The 17,991-nt window shown below is 40.9% G+C and overlaps 1 protein-coding gene across 3 annotated transcripts in view; it reads left to right on the top strand.

Annotated features, from left to right (window-relative positions):
* The window catches only part of KCNC1 (potassium voltage-gated channel subfamily C member 1), a 204,685-nt gene extending 186,947 nt beyond the window's left edge, over positions 1 to 17,738 (top strand). Inside the window, exons 3-4 of one of the 3 annotated variants that reach the window (XM_084855046.1) lie at positions 13,338 to 13,526; positions 16,758 to 17,738. In XM_084855046.1, coding sequence (XP_084711172.1) covers positions 13,338 to 13,526; positions 16,758 to 16,822 — 254 coding nt within the window. In that variant the 3' untranslated portion in view covers positions 16,823 to 17,738. Of the gene's footprint in view, positions 1 to 13,337; positions 13,527 to 15,886; positions 16,024 to 16,757 lie in introns of those variants that run through there. The other 2 variants (XM_084855044.1, XM_084855045.1) reach the window with 2 other exon arrangements.
* The last annotated feature ends 253 nt before the right edge of the window (positions 17,739 to 17,991 follow it).

The raw sequence follows: 17,991 nt of genomic DNA on the forward strand, positions 1-17,991 counted from the left end.
ATAGAAAACCATGCATTTGGCTAGAGGAACGAGGTGGCTGCTTAAAGGATTACTTACACCAACACAAGCAGATTCATGAGACAACTGTGTCTATTTCAGATGGTTAGCAGCCACCCATTAGCTTAGATCTCCTAAAGAAACACAGTGTGATTCACAAGGCAGCAAAGCTAAATGCAGAGATGTTTATTCCATGGCAGGCAACCCAGCCCATTTTATAACAACAGAATCACATGGAAGCGTATTAGCATTTAGAATACAGAACCACAGGAGTATCAACGACTTCTCGTGAAAGCTTAGGTCCATGAGCTGCAGCTCCTTCAACCCTCTACCATTAAAGGCTGACTGAAAAGGGGAGAATATTGTCCATTTGGGGCAGATTTGTTCTGAAGAGTCCTGAGTGATAATCTTACAGGTTACTCTATTTTATTTTTTTTTACGATAGTGATAAATGACAGCAATAAGAAAATATTCCCATTCAGACTAAACTATATTTCACATTAGTTCAACACTGGGGGTGGGGAATGAAAATACTAGTCGTCATGGAATATATTATAATATCCCATGGCTAGTGGTTAGTTATGGGACTATCTCAGTTTTATGAGACTCCTCAAGAGCACACAAAGTTACAGGGCTTTGATCTGATCAGTTCCACCCCATAATCTACCTCTACCCATGGAATATCATTGACCTATTCTGTGGAAAAAATGTAATTTTAAAGTAAATAACCACAAATTATTTTGGCTGGTGAAATGAGCATAGGTTACCACCAGGTGCAACCTTCAGCCTATTTTTTAAAAAAAATATTTCCCATTGGTAAATATTGCGATAAAAGTCATTTATACAGTGGTGTGTGCCAAACTTTAGTGGTTAGGGATATGTTTAAAAACCAGCGTATACTTATGATGGTCTTGCAGTATCATTTATTTATTTATTTACTTACTTACTTACTTATTTACTTCTTTGGTGGAAATCTAATTTATTGCTCCATGTGGGTGAGAAATCTCCTCTTTCCATTTCATGGCCATGCATGTGAATGCTATTGAAAGAACACAAAAGAAGCGTGACTTTCCTTTGTGTGTGTGGCTTCACCAGTGCCAAATGCTAATTTGCAGGAGATGGGGAAGTGACGGTAGAAAATGAACTTTTCTGTTGTTTCTTTGTGGAACTCTGTAAAATCCATCCAGATGGTTAAAAGCTTTCATTTTTGCCACTATTCTTCCCTGTGGATTTTTCTTTTTAATCTTTGATTTGATTTGGAGACTTCCATTGCACCAGGCTGGCCACAATCCATGCGAATGACTGCCTCTTTACTATTTTTACCCTTTGCACACACCTATGTGGTTTTCTCTGTCCATTCTCCTCAGGTTGCAAATGCTTATCACAAAGTCATCACCAAGCAATGAAGCACCTTCTTCATGAGTAAATAAATACAGGAATGGCTCTGTAAAGCAGCAAGGATAAGAGGACACTCATGAAGCAGTGTGTCACATACATCCAACTGCCCAATAATATCATGGCAGATCGTGTATCCATGGTTCATTGTGGAACCAATGTGTTCTCATGAATGCTCTGAAATCACATGTAACCCTTGTGTAAAAGGTCCTACTGGACACCTATTATCTCTGGTGTGATTCTTCTTACATGTGAGATTCTGTGGAATATGGACTGGACTAGATATAGGTCCAGTAGCCATTTCTTTTGTGAGTGGTGCAGCACTTTTGTCCAGCCCAGTTCAAATTGAGGTTTCAACACTCAGTCCTATACATGAGAAGAATCATGTGGAGAAAACAAGTGGCCACCTTGCATGTGAGACCCTTAATGCCAGCAAGCCGTTTCTGCTTTTCATCAGCTCCAGAGCTCATTTGCACTTTGTTTAATAGAGTCGGATTACAGTACCTACTCATTCATTCAGTACAACCTAAAGAAAAAGTGGCATACTTTATTGGGGGGGGGGGTGTTGTAAGGCATTGGTGAGGGCTCTGTAACATTCAGTGGAGGGAGAAGTTGTTATCTTTCTCCAAATAGATATCACACACGCACCTCAATTCCTGTGTGCAGGTAGCATGTGGCAGCCACCATCACTAGATCACCCAGGCTTCTGATTGTCAATGACAGGGACTGGACATCCCAGAGAAGAAACCAAAGGGAATTGCATCTGACACACACTGATGGCAGCTATGGGGACAGTACTAGGGAGAGACTGGAAATGTCCATGTTATCCTAGGTAACATCAGTAATAAGTGGTTAAAAGCAAGGCCAAGATATTCTCACCTTCAGATCGGAAAGAACATGCTATTCTTTATAATTGCTTATGCAGAGATCAACTGCTATTTGGTGTTTTGTATCATATAGAACAAATGCCTAAGTATTACAAAGTTGCTTGAAATGCAAACGTAATGAACGTTCTCTGCATGGTACATTAGTTGAGACACTGACCAGCTATATGCAGCTTCCAGTCTACTGTGAATCCAAAATGGATTCTTCCAGTCTTCATGTTCTTAGGAATAGTGAATTCTGATTAAATCCTCCTCCCCAGCTGCCCTCAATGCTAGTACCAGTTAAATTACAGAGCACAGACACAAGTGTCTGCACAGATATCTGCTCTCTCCAGTCTCGATTGTCCCTTTCAAGAGAAAGAGACATCATGCCAAGTTCTATATTCCCCTAAGGAATTCTAAAGTGATATGAGTAAAACTCTGTGGATGATGAAGAGAGTAAAATGGCCCTGCCATATTTTTTAGAAGTTGACAGTCTGGGAGAACTTAGGAAGCTGCCTTAAACTGGGCCAGTTCGCATGAACAGCTAGCTCATTGAGAGTTATTTAATTCACGATGAGCTGCAGTATGTGCTGGGTCCATGTGGCTGCCATTTTGACTATGAAACCCATGTGAACCCAGCCATTGTGTGTTATTTGAAGGTTAAACAACTACTACTAATTGTGAGTTATTCAAGGGTTGTTTATTCATACTCAAAACAATGGCCGCACGTACCTGGCACACACTGCAGCTCATCATGGATTAAACAACCCAAGATGGCCTGGCTGTGTTGTGTGAACCAGGTCACTGAGTCAGATCTGTGGTCCACCTAACCCAGTATTGTTGACACTGACTGGCAACGGTTCTCCAGAGTTCCTAGCCAGATTCTTTCCTAGCCCTACCTGGAGATGCTGGGGATTGAATTGGAGGCCTTCTGCATGCATGAGCCTTCCTGATGTAGCTCTGTACTTGATACATCTTCCTATTGCCTAGGAGTATGCATCTTGTTCAAGGCCTATAAGATAAATAGAAGCAAATTCAGCTCCCCCAGGCCAGCGCTTCAAACCAGTACAACAATAACCACCGTTTGCTTGTAAGTTGAGTTTATGAATCTCAAACAAAAACAAATGAGGTGAATGATAAGCACATAGATTGATCTGTGACCATCTAGATCTCTGCCTTTTTGACTCATTAGGTCAATCTCTGACCTCTCTGCCTTTTTGACTCCTTAGGAATTAAATGATCTGTATAGCTATCTGCACAGCAATACCTCATGAGGGATGGTTTCCTTTTCAAAAAAATCAGACCGATCTGTCTTATTGAAGACAAGATTCTGACTATAGCTGCATATAAATATAAACCACTGAAGTCAGGAGGATGTATATGAACGTAACAATATATTAGGAAAGGGGCAAAGCTGAATGGTGGTGCACCTGCTTTGCATGTGGAAGGTCCCAGGTTCAGTCCCTGGCATCTCCAAATAGAGCTGGGAAGACCCCTGTTTGAGACCCAGCACAGCTGCTTCCACACTGACTTCAAGCCTATCACAAAATAGTCAGTGGAGGCTGGTGGCCTCGATTATGGCAGGGCTGTGATTCTATTCTGGGTTTCAGTCAGAACCAGCCAGAACTAGAGTTGTGAACTAGAGTCCATTTTGCGGATAGGGTTCAGCACCTTGGATAGCCCCTTTAGAGTTCTGGCTGATTCTGACTAAAACCCAGAATAGAATCACAGCCCTGCCACAATCGAGGCCACCAGCCTCCACTGAAAATAATCACTAAAAGCACCCCAGTGTTCAGTCTTATAGTGTGCTTATATAATAGGTTTACTACATTCAGAAACATTCTGGTTTGGGATTAAACATATTAGCATGACTGTCATGACATGTCAGACTGGAGCCTGTACCTTTCGTGATCTCTCTATCAGGGCCAGGGTGGAGAGAGTGTGCCTCTCAAATCTTTTTTCTGGGCACCCAGATTCCCGCAAGATAAAGCTGTGCATATTAGCTGGCCCTTCGCTTACAAGGGAGCCCAAAAGATTTCAGTGGCTTAGTGTTGCAGAATTTTTCAGCGTCAGCCGCAATTAGATGATAAATACATAGCTGTGATTCAGTTCTCTAACACCACCCCTGCTCTCACAATAGGAGGGTGTATTGATCTGAGGTAAATCTCTTCTCCTTCAATCTGCATCTTGAGATGTGGAGGGAACGATCCACTCAGCATTTGGGCCATGGTATTCCACACTCCATGCACTAGCTATCCAGGGATCCTGTGAGCCACTGGCTCTTCCATTTTCTTTGTCCACCTAGTGACTGTCCAAATTGGTAATCTCATCCCTGTTGCCAAATGTATCTGCTTTCTTTGCCCACTCTACATGGGCAAAGAAAGTGGATACTTTTGCACAAGAGGCTTGTTTCATCTTGGTAATCTAAAAGAATCCATTTTGACTGGGCCCTGGCAGAATCAGGACCCCAGATCAATACAGAACGTTAGAGCGGAAACAAATGTTACATCCTCCACGGGGCTGCCATAAAAATGGCACTTGCATAGCAAGCTTTCTCCTCTGCCTCCATAATGTTAAGGAATGCTTACTATAATCCTTGCCATCATCGCGTTGAGAAATTCTCTGGTGGGACTGGGGAAACTCACAACATCATTGCACCAAAGGGCATGGGGGTCAGGGGGAGAATATGCCAGAGGGCATTGCAGTATTCAGTGGAGTCCCTTTAGGCGTGTAACGTCTACTCACATTGTCATGGATGATTTAGGCAGGTCAAGAGTTTAATCCATTTTTTTTATTAAAACGTTGAAGAATAAAAAATGGAGTCATACTAGTTCAGAGTGTTCTGATGGGAGGAAAATTAAGATTTTGTCCAGGGTTCATTTCAGAGTCAAACTCACTTTAATGTTCTGCTTTTGTTATGCCTAAAATCAGGGGCATAAATGCAAGCTGAACATGAATTTAAAAAACAGACTGAATCTTTCTTCCTCCCACCACCCAGCCCTGAACTGGCACTGAGCCTGAATTTGAAAATTTCAGTTCATCCTGAACTAGTTTAACTCCCTGGAGTAAATCAAACAGCTTTTAAATGCTAAGTTTCAGGAACTCCTTCAATATATTCCATAGCTCGGTTCTTATTAGAGAAATAGTTCAAAGACCATGCTATCATCTATCACCGGAACTTGAAACTTTGGCCTTCAGGGCTAAAACATAATATCCTATTTATCTGAAAGAAAATGTAAAATCCTTGAGCTTTTCTATCCTACTAGTTGACTCATGCCATGTGTAGTTAATGAACAGAGGTTATTCCTTTATGATCCCTTAAATATCAAAACTAGACAATCCATGGTTTGATGCTTTGTAAATATCTTTGTTGCAAGAACACTGCTGTGATATTTTAGTGACTTTGGGTGTTACTGAGTAAATGTAACACACAAGTAGATGGCCTTGTAGGCCCCTTCCAACCCTACTATTCTATGATTCTATGTCAGTCAGCCAAATGAGACTGGATGGGTGGAAAATGAGGAGGCATCCATCTTGTGAGAGGACACAAAGCCATTTGCCTCACTGACAATGATGCAAATAGTGCTGATGTGACCATCTCTGCACCAATCTTCTGCACCAGTGTAAATCAGCACCACTGCAGTAGTTGCTGAGTCAGACACATTTTTATCGGACAAGAAAATCATTTACAAAATAGGGATATGTTAGTTGAACCCTTCTTTTAAAAACCAAACCTTCCAACACCTTTGCATTGCTTCCCTTTTTACAATGCGAAACTGAAGTACTGATGGTTTGAATCCTGGATCTAGTAATAAATTTTACATTAGTCCTATTATAGAGCAAATTAAGGCCACACTGCACAGCTGCAAACACAAACAAACAAACAAATGGGGTTTCATATGGATAATTTCAGTGTACATTTTCTTACTCTTTTATACATGATGTAAACGTCAGCCAAAATCTTTCTGTACTTGTTGCTTTCATAAAACAAAACCATTCCTGCTGTCATGGTTCTTCACATTCATCTCTACTCCATGAATGGCATACATCCCATAATCTACAGATCATCATATTATAATATTATTATCTAAGCACTAAACTAAAGTCTGTGTATTGCTGTAAGATCTGAAGTGATGGCTAGGAGAGGTAGTTTCTGCAATGTCTATCTCTCCCAGCTGTATTAAGTAGCAAACTGCAAGACCCCAGATTATCCAACTTGTTCTTTGACTATAGCATCCTACTATGAAACTACTATGGTTTTAGTTTGATTTTATAGGTACAGTAACATTGTGAGTGAGGCTGTAAGTACTGCAAGACCACTTCTAGTTCTGAGTTACGTTTTTGGAAGGAAAGTGTTTCCAGGAACAACCTTTTTTCAGCATTGCACTACTCAACCTTACCAGTCACCTGTTAAAGACTGACCTTCATATGCTCTCATTTTGACCCCTTGTCTTCAGATGTCAGTAAACCAACATGTGACCTCACTCCAAAAAACAGTGCCTCTAAATGGTGGTATTGTCTAGGAGAGAGGTCACAGCGTTGGCCAATAAGGTTTGTGAGAGATTATTCCCTGAAGTACCTTTATTGGGACCTACACTTCCTGGAGGGATCCAGTCCAACACATTGGTGAGTAAATACTCACAGGTAGGTTGGTTTTAAGGGCCTCTGGGTTTAGCATGCTAAGCTAAATTCTACCAGCATAAAGTCTATTGGTATGAAGGTGACATCGAAGTGCGTTTTAAAATATACAATAAAGCAATTATAAGGCTTTTTTTTTTTTTTTTTTTACGATACTGCTAATTTGGAGAAAGAAAGAAAAAAAGCCCACAATGTATTTCAGTAAGGCTAAAGCTTTGGGATGGCTACAAATCAATTCAATTGCTGTGTAGGAACAAATGAAGTCTTTTACATGTTCATGTTGCTCTCTCTCTCTCTCTCTCATGATTTGTTGGCTTTTTTAATTACTATATGTTGCTTGCAACTTATATATGTTACAGACTCTCACATTTTATATTCTAAAGTGTTCCTTCAATTTCTATCAACCTGAGCTCCATATTGGGCAAGAGAAGGACATTAGAGTACAGTTCTTTAAATCCAAAGCAAGGGATGTCACAGACTGTAGGTAAACTCCACTGAGGTTGTGACACACAAAACCTGATGCAAAAGTTATTAATGCCCAAAGAAAAAGTAAGTACTTGACGCGACATGGCACTAACTGGCTAAGGCAGCAATCCTATGCATGTTTAGACAGAGAAAAGGCCTACAACTCCCAGCAATGCTGGGAGTTGTATGCCTTTTCCCTGTCTAAACATGCATAGGATTGCGCCCTAAATTGCTCTCTTTAGGACCGTCTGCATGGAAAACAACTTAATTTGCATTGCCCTCCAGCAGAAAATTTCCAAAACGTATTGGCTGAAAGATAATTTTGCTCCTGGTTTCAGAATCACTTACACACCATAGCTTTTGTCAACCTCTAACTCTCCAAGCTGTACTTCCATCCATATTCTCTCCTAGCTGTCATCTTGTCATTTCATTACTTGTCTGTGGTTTATTGTATCTTCCTCTATAATTCTTCTCTGTTATAATTTTTGATAAATGTAGCCTTGGTTTGCTGGCACCCCATCCTTAAATATGTTTCCTTGGAAGTGAGCCCCATTGTCTTCAATAGAACATACTTCCAAGAAAGTGTGCTAGTTAGAACTGGAATGTGTCATCCCCATTCGAAAGCCAACAACTGTCTTTTTGAATCCCTCTGAAGCTCTGGCACACATGTCCAACACGAGCATGGTCTGGTGTACAAAACAAATAGGTATTTTGCTGAATGAGAGCCTGCCTGAAAGCACAGCTTTTATTTTTGATTAAGTAAATCTTGGGAGAACAATCATTGATAGTTTTGTGTCTGAGTCTCAGGAGTAAAGCCTTAGGTTTATGTCTTTAATCTCCAGTGGTATACATGTTAAGCATTATTTTGAATGGATGAAGAGAAGAAAAAGTGTGTTGGGTTGGATCCAGATTATGTTAGACATGCTTTAGTCCCATTCAGATCAATGGTACAAGCTGGTCATCATGACTAAATTTAGCCTCATTGATTTCAGTCAGATGAAGCCATGACTAACTTAGTCTGGATCCAACCCCATTATATATAACCACATAAATAGGGGGAAACCCAAAAAGTATTTACAATTCAGCCAGACAATATTATAAATCAGAATCCTAAACTCATAGTAATATTGCAATTTCACACTTTACAGAAGCCAGATAAGCATTTGATTGAATTAACATTTTAATTACTATTTCTAATTAAGCTATTTATATAATAGGACTAGTATTTCTATGTTGAAATTGGAAGGTAAACAACATGCCCTCAAGTGGCACATAAACGTGTTGTTGTTGTTGTTGTTGTTGTTGTTGTTGTTATAGAATACACTTAAAAGGAAACCCCCATCTATAACTTAGCATGACATGTTGCCATGGCTGGCTGGGGCATACTGGGAGTCATAGGACTGGGGCATACTGGGAGTCATAGGACTTTTTTCTGTTTAAACATGCTGAGAATTGGTCCCTAAGAGAGGTATGTAGAACCTCAGGCCTGTGGGCCAAATCTGCCCCCCCTGGGGTCCCAATCCACCCCACTGGAGTTCCCCAGATGGCCATACCCCCTTCCCCTGACACCACCTCCTTTCCCTGCCCACGGTTTGTTTAGAGGTTTCCTGTCTTTATGCAGTTTTCCCCTCATTCTAAAAGGTCGAAATGCCTCTGCTGTTTTGTTACTGGCAAGAGGAGCTTTAAGCTCAAATATGCTGTTTTGCTCTTTTGTCCCCATACTCTTTGCCTTTGGCTCTGCCCACCACTGGAAATGCAGCCCCCGAAAGCTTCTCTGAAATAGGGTTTGGCCCTCAAGGTGAAAGAGATTCAACACCCCTGCTCTAAGAACCCCGTGCTTTCTTAGCGAACGTGCTTTGGATTTTCGACTGCACTTCTGGCTCTTGTCAATAAGGTGCTTCATTGAACCCCTAACTACAAACCCAGATTTCAGATGTCACTGGGGAAGATGAGAGTCATGTTGTATATGCAAAGGCCTTCTGCACGTGCACCCACAGTGGCATTGGGAGTCATTTCCTCATGATGTAATATCTCGCCACTAGGAAGTGTGTGTAAATGAAACCAGGTAGGTGGGACAAACTGCATCATCCACTACCCTCCTGGACAGGTAGTGCTCAGGTGGGGAAGATCCATGTAATTGGCCCCACCCACTTTCATACACCCACTCACCAGAAACACTAGGATCATAGCATGAGCAAATGGCTCCCATGACACTGGGTGCATTTGAGTAGTGCTGCGGCATCCTGTCCATGGACATTTGCCCTTTCCAAAGACAGGCAAACTCATTTATATGTTGAGTTGTTTCCAGTAATGTGGATATCAAAGGCTCAGTCATTTTGCACGCCCAGTGTAGAGTGCTCACTTTCAAGCCATTAAGGAAAACTGTGTTTGCACAAATATCAGAACACACAAGAGACAGATCTGAAACACAGGCCTGGAGAAATGGCCATAGTTCCTTATTCTTAATGAGATTTTGTTTTAATTCTAACATGTGGTGTAGTGGCGAGAGTGTTGGACTGGGAGCCGGGAGATCTGGGTTCTAGTCCCCACTTGGCCTTGGAAGCTCACTGGGTGACTTTGGGCCAGTCGCAGACTCTCAGTCCAACCTACCTCACAGGGTTGTTGTTGTGAGGATAAAATGGAAAGGAGGAGGATAATGTAAGCCACCTTGGCTTCCTTGCAGGAGGAAAAAAAGGCGGGATGTAAATGCAATAAATAAATAAATAAAATGCAAAGAAACTAACAGTGACATTGACACATTAAATAATTTGATTTCGTATTATTACGGTGGTTTGGCATTTGTCTGAGCATCAGGCTCATGAAATTCCTCCTCCCTGTCCCTGGCATATTGCAATACCCTTCCTGACATCCTGGTTCAGGCCAAACCATTGTTTGCCATTACATCTGAATCAGCAAACTATTCATGCCCTCCAAACCAGAACTGGAAATCCATTTCAAACCATGAGTTTAGAGGGAATTGGGAAAGCACAAACCATAGTGTCCATGAAGTAGGAAATCAGGATGGAACTGGAACATGAGGATGGAGGAGGGAGTTCTGGAACATGTTCTCTTAGGTATGGCAAGTTTTAGACCAGTCTCCCACAACTTGGTGTCCTCCAGATGTGATGGACTAGAATTCCCATCATTCCCAGCCATCATGGCCAGTGGGGATAATGGGAGCTGTAGTCCAACATAACTGAAGGACACCAGTTTGGGGAAAGCTATTTTAGACTGTAGCACTGCCCCCTTCCCTTCTCTAATTTTACTTGAATATATGTGCTATTTCTTGGGCCCTTGAAAGAAATTCTGGGATCTGAGAAAGCAAATGTTCATAGAACTTTACCATTACCACCATGACCCTATATCCATCTCCCTCTAACATTCCACACACACACACACAGCTTCAGGTCTCTCTCATCCCACTTTAATTCTGTACGGGAGAAGAGAAGCACCACCCCCTCAGAGACTGTGCTTGGCCCACATTACCAAGATGACTACAGAGCACCATTCAAGTGGTGATATCACAGGAGAGCTGTTCATCTGCCCATGTGGTGAGAATAATTTTACCACACTTGCACACTTAATGGCACATTAATGTTCACATGCTTCTCTGAGCAGCTCCTCTGTAGACATAACATGAATGCTAATATACTCCCGCCACACCTCAAATATAATTTGTGATGCACATGCATGCATAGATAATTTATGCGATATCTCTTTTTTTTAGGGGGAAGATTAAATGAATCATCTGTATATACCTATGCTACATGTTATATGTAGGCATCATAGAATAACATGATTGTGGGACAGCACAAGCATGAATGCCTACACACACACACACGCACACTTCCAACATGTGGGTGGAAGCTACACATGACCAGATGCTTCTTTTGTTTGCCCACATCAATAAGTTACCACTTAGTTGTTCTCCCCTAGCATTGTGTTTAACTGTAGTAAGCTTCATCTTGATAGAATACTGGATTATGTGTTCTTCGAGTATTTGATTGTCTTTTGTAGAGAATTCAGATGTGTCCATTACATTTTGTTATTTAATAGGGCTATAAGGCACACTAGATGCTTCCTAGGTATGAAGATAACTTTATGGAGAACCAAATTTTCCCCAAATCCAAGGGTCTATTTTCAATTTGAGGACAACATTACACCCCTCCCCCCCAAAAAAGCACATCATTGTCTGCATTACAATTGGTGCAAGCAAGTCAGCATGGAGACTATGGGATCCTGGATGTAGCAGTGCCCAATTACATGCAGGCCATTAGGATCAGGAGCCCGTTTGGCTCATAAATTTATAAAGGTAATTACCACCATGCCTTTAAAAAAAAAAAAAGTTCCTTTTGGGGAAAGTAAATGCTTTGCGTGAAGGATAGAATATAGGGATAGATGTGAATGCTGTGGTCCATCTTCATGATGCTCATGATGATCACCACATGTCTACAATTTGTTAGTCCTCCAACTTTTCTGTTCAATTGCTTGCCTAACATGGGCGGTGCAGTCAGTGTGGTTGGTGTTGCATTCTGAGAATGCAAAGAGCAAAGGTACTTTTTCAAGCTGTTGGCTCTTTTCCCCACCCATTCTACACACTCCACAAGTGCCAAATGGAGGACTCAGAGCTACCCTTCATCTCTAAATTATTATAAAGTGTGGTTTGTGAGAAGTGGGGCTGGAGTTGGAAAGAAACCTTCTGTTACTGTTCATATACACCATGTCCTTCAAAATCTGAAGAGACAGAATGATTAGCTGAATATTTAGTACCTAATATCTTTTTGCATGGTCTCTTTTATCCCATTGGACTGATTTTATCCATCACCCTTGGTGAGTCATTGAAGACTACTAACTGTCTTGAACATGTCTGAATGGGCATTCAGATCAGATCTATCATGAGAGCAGAAGATATGACCATTTCAACTTTGCAGGCTCATCTGCCATGTCCATCTAGCTTTCTTTATGTAATAAGCATTGTGCAACCAAGGGATTGAATACTGCACCCATCTGTGCTGTGTCACTCCAAAGAAAGATATCAGCTCCTTTGAAAGGGTTCCTTTTATGCCTGGTGATTTCTCCTTGGCCAAAACTTCCCCACGGAACTGTGCCATATTTCAAGTATATTCTCGATGTACTAATCTGCACTTTAAAACGTTAGAAGAGCACTTTAAATTGTTTTGAGACTGTGAAGCGAGTCACACAGAGAAAAAATGTCTGCTCTCATAGACACATGTGGATTGTAGTGCACACATTTAAACAAGCCATCCTTATCACTGCAATGTACATTTGTTTTCAAATCCCACCCGCTGCTTGTTTACCCAGAGATACATAGCATCCTGCGCTGCTGCTGAAAAGGGGTGGTGGCAGAAAAGTATGTCACTGAAGATAACTTCAGCAAATGGATTCTATCATAAAGAATCCATGTTCTGCTGTCACATTTCCATTGCATCCTCTGTGTCTGTCTGTCTACAATGTGTGCCGCCATTTTGTGTACACCAAAATGGAAAACAAATCAGAAGCAACTCATGTAAGGATTATTTCCCATGACACACACTGCACAAGGTATAAATCAGCAAAGCTAGAATGTACTCAAAAGCCACAAAACGAATAATCATCAATGCCAATTTCCAAAGTGCTGTGAGTTCAAGGACGTTTCATGAGAAACAAATAATTTGGGTGCCATCTTACGTCATGCTAAACATAATCACGTTTCTAATTGTAGACTTTTGCTCAGAGCTAGGAGCTAATGCTACCCTGTTTCTAACAAGCTAACATTTTGTTTCCCCCTTTCGCTGTTTTCCTTAAAATAATAACAATAATTTGGGTGCACTGCACACCACCAATGTACCTAGGAGAAATGTGCGACTTTTTTTTCTTTTTCTATATCTCCACATAGCTGTTGAACCCTACCGACAGATTTCATTCCAATAAAACCATTCTTAGTGTTTCAATAGCCTTCTGCTTATATGTTTGAAGATTCGAAACTCAATGGGGAGGTGGCCAAGGCGGCGCTGGCAAATGAAGACTGTCCCCACATAGACCAGGCTATGTCACCCGAGGAAGGCCTGCCCTTTGCCCATTCTGGCACTCGGGAGAGATACGGACCTTGCTTCCTCTTATCAACCGGGGAATATCCCTGCCCGCCTGATGGAGGAATAAGAAAGGGTATGTAGATGAGGTCCAATAATCACATAGATAGCAGCATAGTTTTAAGAAAGTGCTTACTAACAAGTAGCAAGCTTGTTTTAGCTATTAAGTTAATCAGTACACCTGGGCTAGGAACAGTGGTTCCCAAACTTTTTAATCTGTGTACCCTTTGCAGGTAATGTCGCTGTCATGCAAATCCAATGTGCACCTGCAACAGCCCGCATGTGGTTCCATCTCAGCTTCCTTCCACACTATTCTTGCAATCCCTCTGCCAATATGGCACCAACCCTTTTACTGCCACAAAATGTTTTGGTACTCCTTGAGCATCTGCCACCTGTTCCTTCTCTGCCCTGCTTTCCTGTGTGGCTGACAGAGGAGAGGAGGAGATACAAAACATGTTCAGTAGAATTTTGGAGGTTCTAAGAACTTTCACCTGAAGGTCACTTGTGGGAATCCCAGGCCTTTACAAATGGAATGCAAGTGACAGTGGTCACCATCTTTTTTTAAAAAAAAATTTACATTTCCGCTGACAAGCGTTCATGTGCCCAAAAGGGTTCCAGTATGCAGTTTGGGAGCCACTGAGTTAAGAGGGCACTGAAGGCTACATCATCAAACAGATTAGTCTTCCGTGTTTGCTTATTTCATGAAGTGCCAGTAGAGAGTCGTCTGCAGTATCTTTATTCTAGCTGCTCCTCAAGACATGTGGAAGACTCATCTACTGGAATAGTCGATGGACAGCAGCTATTTGGAAAGAGCAGGCATATCAAAACAATCATTTGGCCACCTCTGTCTTTATATGGCACTTAAGTTAAAATTCTAGGACAAGCAGCATCGTAAGTCAATGGAAGGACCTCCACCCCCACCCCCCAAAATTAATCCGTATTTCCATTGGTAGCTTTTGTTACCATGGCCTGTTGCCAGTCTCCCTGGATATTTTGACCCAACTTTTATGACAGTATCGACTGCACCCATTACTGAAATAAAAACGAGTGGCTTCCATATATGTATATATCTAGAGAGTGTGCGCAGACCATGGCTTATTTAAGCTGCTAAATAAATGACAGCAAAAATACAAATAATGTAATATATATCCTTATGAAATTAAGAAGTGCATATTTAGAAAAGTAAAACATCATTGAAATCCATGTCTGACTTCAAGTTCAATGTGGTATACATATGCCCCTTTCTGGTAACTCCAGCATGCACACAGAGGCTCCAGTGTGCCTATGGAGCTTCATGTGAGTAGTTGCTGAATGCTCTGTGGTATGTTCCCAAATAAGTAAAGTGAATGGGGCATCCCTTGCTCATGCTGGGTTTGGGGTGACCCCCCCCCTTGTTTTGGGTCGTTGTGGCCATAGATTGTAACACTGCATATTAAGAAACTACAAAGACTGTAGGGTGTAAATCCATGGCACAGGATAGAGCTCTATAGAAACTGCAGGATGCATTGCTTGTTGGTAAAAGAAAAATGAGGAAGTCTAGACTAAATGTCAGTTGTAGGAATAGAGTATACATAATTATAATTGTAAAGCTTATTAATGATAAGATATAGTAGGATCACTGTACTTTCATGTGAAAGTATCTCTGCTAAAATTTACCTTTGTAGCAAAGTGTTTTATATCTGATTCTTTATTGGATAGGCATAGGCCATTTTCATTCAACTGGAGCCTTTTGTTGGTTCTTGCTTCAGTGCATTGTGAGACTGCTGCAAAATGGCACCTCTTTTGGGATGAAAAATGTGCAGTTCCCATGATGCACTTCTGCCTGTTGACTGAAAGTAAGGCCAGCTGGCTAAAGAAGTATAAATGTCAGCATATTGTTGGCCTGTTTGGAAAAAAAGAAATATATGTAGAGAACATCTTAAGTGTTTCTTTCAACTGAATTTCATTTCATAGATTGTGTAACTGTGTCTATAACTTGCTGAGCTGTTTTGTGCATGTCTAAAAACTGGCAGAGAGGGGAAAGGAAAACAAGTGCATGCAAAAATGCTGGTACACAAACTGAGTAGTATCTCTATAGCAACACAATAAATGCTTTTGATTTTTGGTGGGGTGGGGGTGATAAAGACATTTTTGAGGGGGCCTGCCCTTCATAAAATGTGATGTGAAGAGTTCCGTAGACTCACACAGAAAACACTGCTGTTTATTTATTCCAGCTGCTTTATGACACTGCTTATATTATAGTAGAGGGTGTCCATCCAAGGGAAGGATTTTTTTCTCTCTCCGCCATTTTCTGACTGTTTCTGGCATGGCCATGTTGCAAGGGATACTACTCTCAGCATGTCGAAGCATGAGGATGCTACTGATCTGGCTACTTTGTTGACCATTCTGTTGTTGATCCAATGCTGTATTTCTGCATTTTTTTTCTTTTAAACAAAGGTTATGAAATGTCACGGAGCCTTAACAGCATAGCTGGCATAAGTGGAAAAGCAGTAGGATTATCCTCAAAGCCTGCACCCTACAGTTCTCCTAGCCCAATGAGACATTCTTGGTCTCCCATCCCATCCATTTTGTAGCATGGATCAGTAGCAGAGAATGGTCTAAAAATCATAATAATGATACTTTAAAAAGAAAGAAAAAGAAAAGCAACTCTTTCTAATTAGCCGATGCAGTGTCACATTTAAGCAGACGATGATGATGTCTGAAAATGTCATGTCTCTCAGTAGCATCTCATGGGGATGGTGTTACTACTGGTGTTAGTAACACTGACGTTGACCACATCCTTGTTAAGTAGTGCTGAGATGACACTAAGTGGGCATTAGTAGCTTTGGTGGGCCATAACACTGCATGATATCGGTACATAAGACAGTAAGGCGGATGCACCATGTAGTTTTCTCTAATGGTGCACCATGCCGGTATGTGCTTTTCTTGGCTAATGGTGGATCCAATGGCTCTTATGGAATGGGTTAGGCATATGGTGCAATGCTGAAACATGCCAACGATTGAAGATTTTGCTTTTCTCAGGATATTTTTGAGCCATAGGAACCCTGCAGGAGTTTGAGCAAAACACACGCAGTAGGATGAAACTTTGCATGGGTGCCTATTCTATGTTGAAAGCAATAAGATACACTGTAGAGAGGTCTCTAGCTGGCTGGCTGGCTGCATGGGAAAAAAGTACTGGTGGAGAAGAAAACTGGCTGCCTCTGCATGTAGCTCTTTCTACCTTAGCCCTCCTTCCTTTAAAACGCCCAGCTTGGTTTGAAAAGCACAGGAGAGAAGCTCAAGTATTGATTATATTCTTTACATGCAGATCTTTGCAAAGAAAGGCCTGTCATTGCTAAATATATGCCAACAGAGGCAGTCAAAGTGACTTGACATGGAGAGAACCAGATGGACAATGATGGCTTATAAACGTCTGGGTGGAACTGTGCGGGCATAGAAGACCTCCTCATTTGGACAAATGTAATCTCACTCCATGCAAGTTTGCAGGATGATTCTATGTGGTTTCAGAGATATAAAGTAGATTTGCAGGCTTTTTCTATGGCCAAAATGTAACAAATGGTAGAAATTTTTGTTGTTGTTGTTCCATAGCATGAATTGCATGAAAAACAAAACAGAAACAACCCTGCAACTGTATGAGTAACTTTAAAGGGGTGGGGTGGGGAAAGATAAAGTGATATATTTTCTTTCAAAGCTCTTTACTTTTACATACGTTGTTGTAGCCAAACTGTAAAATGTTCTAAAATAGTACATTCCTTTGCTATGGATTGCTTCTTTTTGTATACAAGATAAGAAGAGTGAATGGTTTTAAAAGTGCAATTGGGTGGTCATATTGACCATGCCTTCATGCATTCATCACACTGACATGAAAAATCAAGAACTTTTCATTCAACTAGAATTGTGTAAAATGTACGACCTTTTTTCCTGTCTGTTTTTGTTGGCATGCTTGTGAAACATGGGACCAATTCTTGGACCTGATGGTTACAGCTGGTCTAAATTAATTTTCCAGCTCTGGTTATGTTGTACTTTATTGGTGTATAGAGCCAATGTGAAGACCCCTCATGACAAATAGTTCATATTAACTAAGCAGTATTGAATTTTTTAAAATAAAAAACAACCACCACCTGGGACTTACATATACAAATCAGGAAATTACTCAAGTATAAACTTGTCTAAGAGTTTAAGAACGAAGACAATGGCATTGTATGCAATTTAGAACTTCTGAGTAAAATGCATGCATGATGTTATGCAAAATAATTCTAGCATGAAATAAATTTTGTACCATGGTTTCAATGCCTGCTATATAGTGTAAATCAGAATTCTTTTTCTGAAATAATCAGAGGATCCCAGAGATATGCTTCCGAAATCGTGAATAAATATCAGACTCCCAGTGGAAATATAACAGAAAAGAAGCTTGCTTTGGCTTTGCTTCTAAAATGGCAAAACTGGTGAGTGCATAATCGAGCCCCCAAATCCTTGATACAACTCATGTCTTCAGTCTTCACAGCACTAATAAATATAACAAATAGAAGGTGAAACTTAGA

Source organism: Heloderma suspectum, chromosome 1 (assembly GCF_057233095.1).
Source record: "Heloderma suspectum isolate Gila_16-S chromosome 1, 16-S_ref, whole genome shotgun sequence".
Classification (NCBI taxonomy): domain Eukaryota; kingdom Metazoa; phylum Chordata; class Lepidosauria; order Squamata; family Helodermatidae; genus Heloderma; species Heloderma suspectum.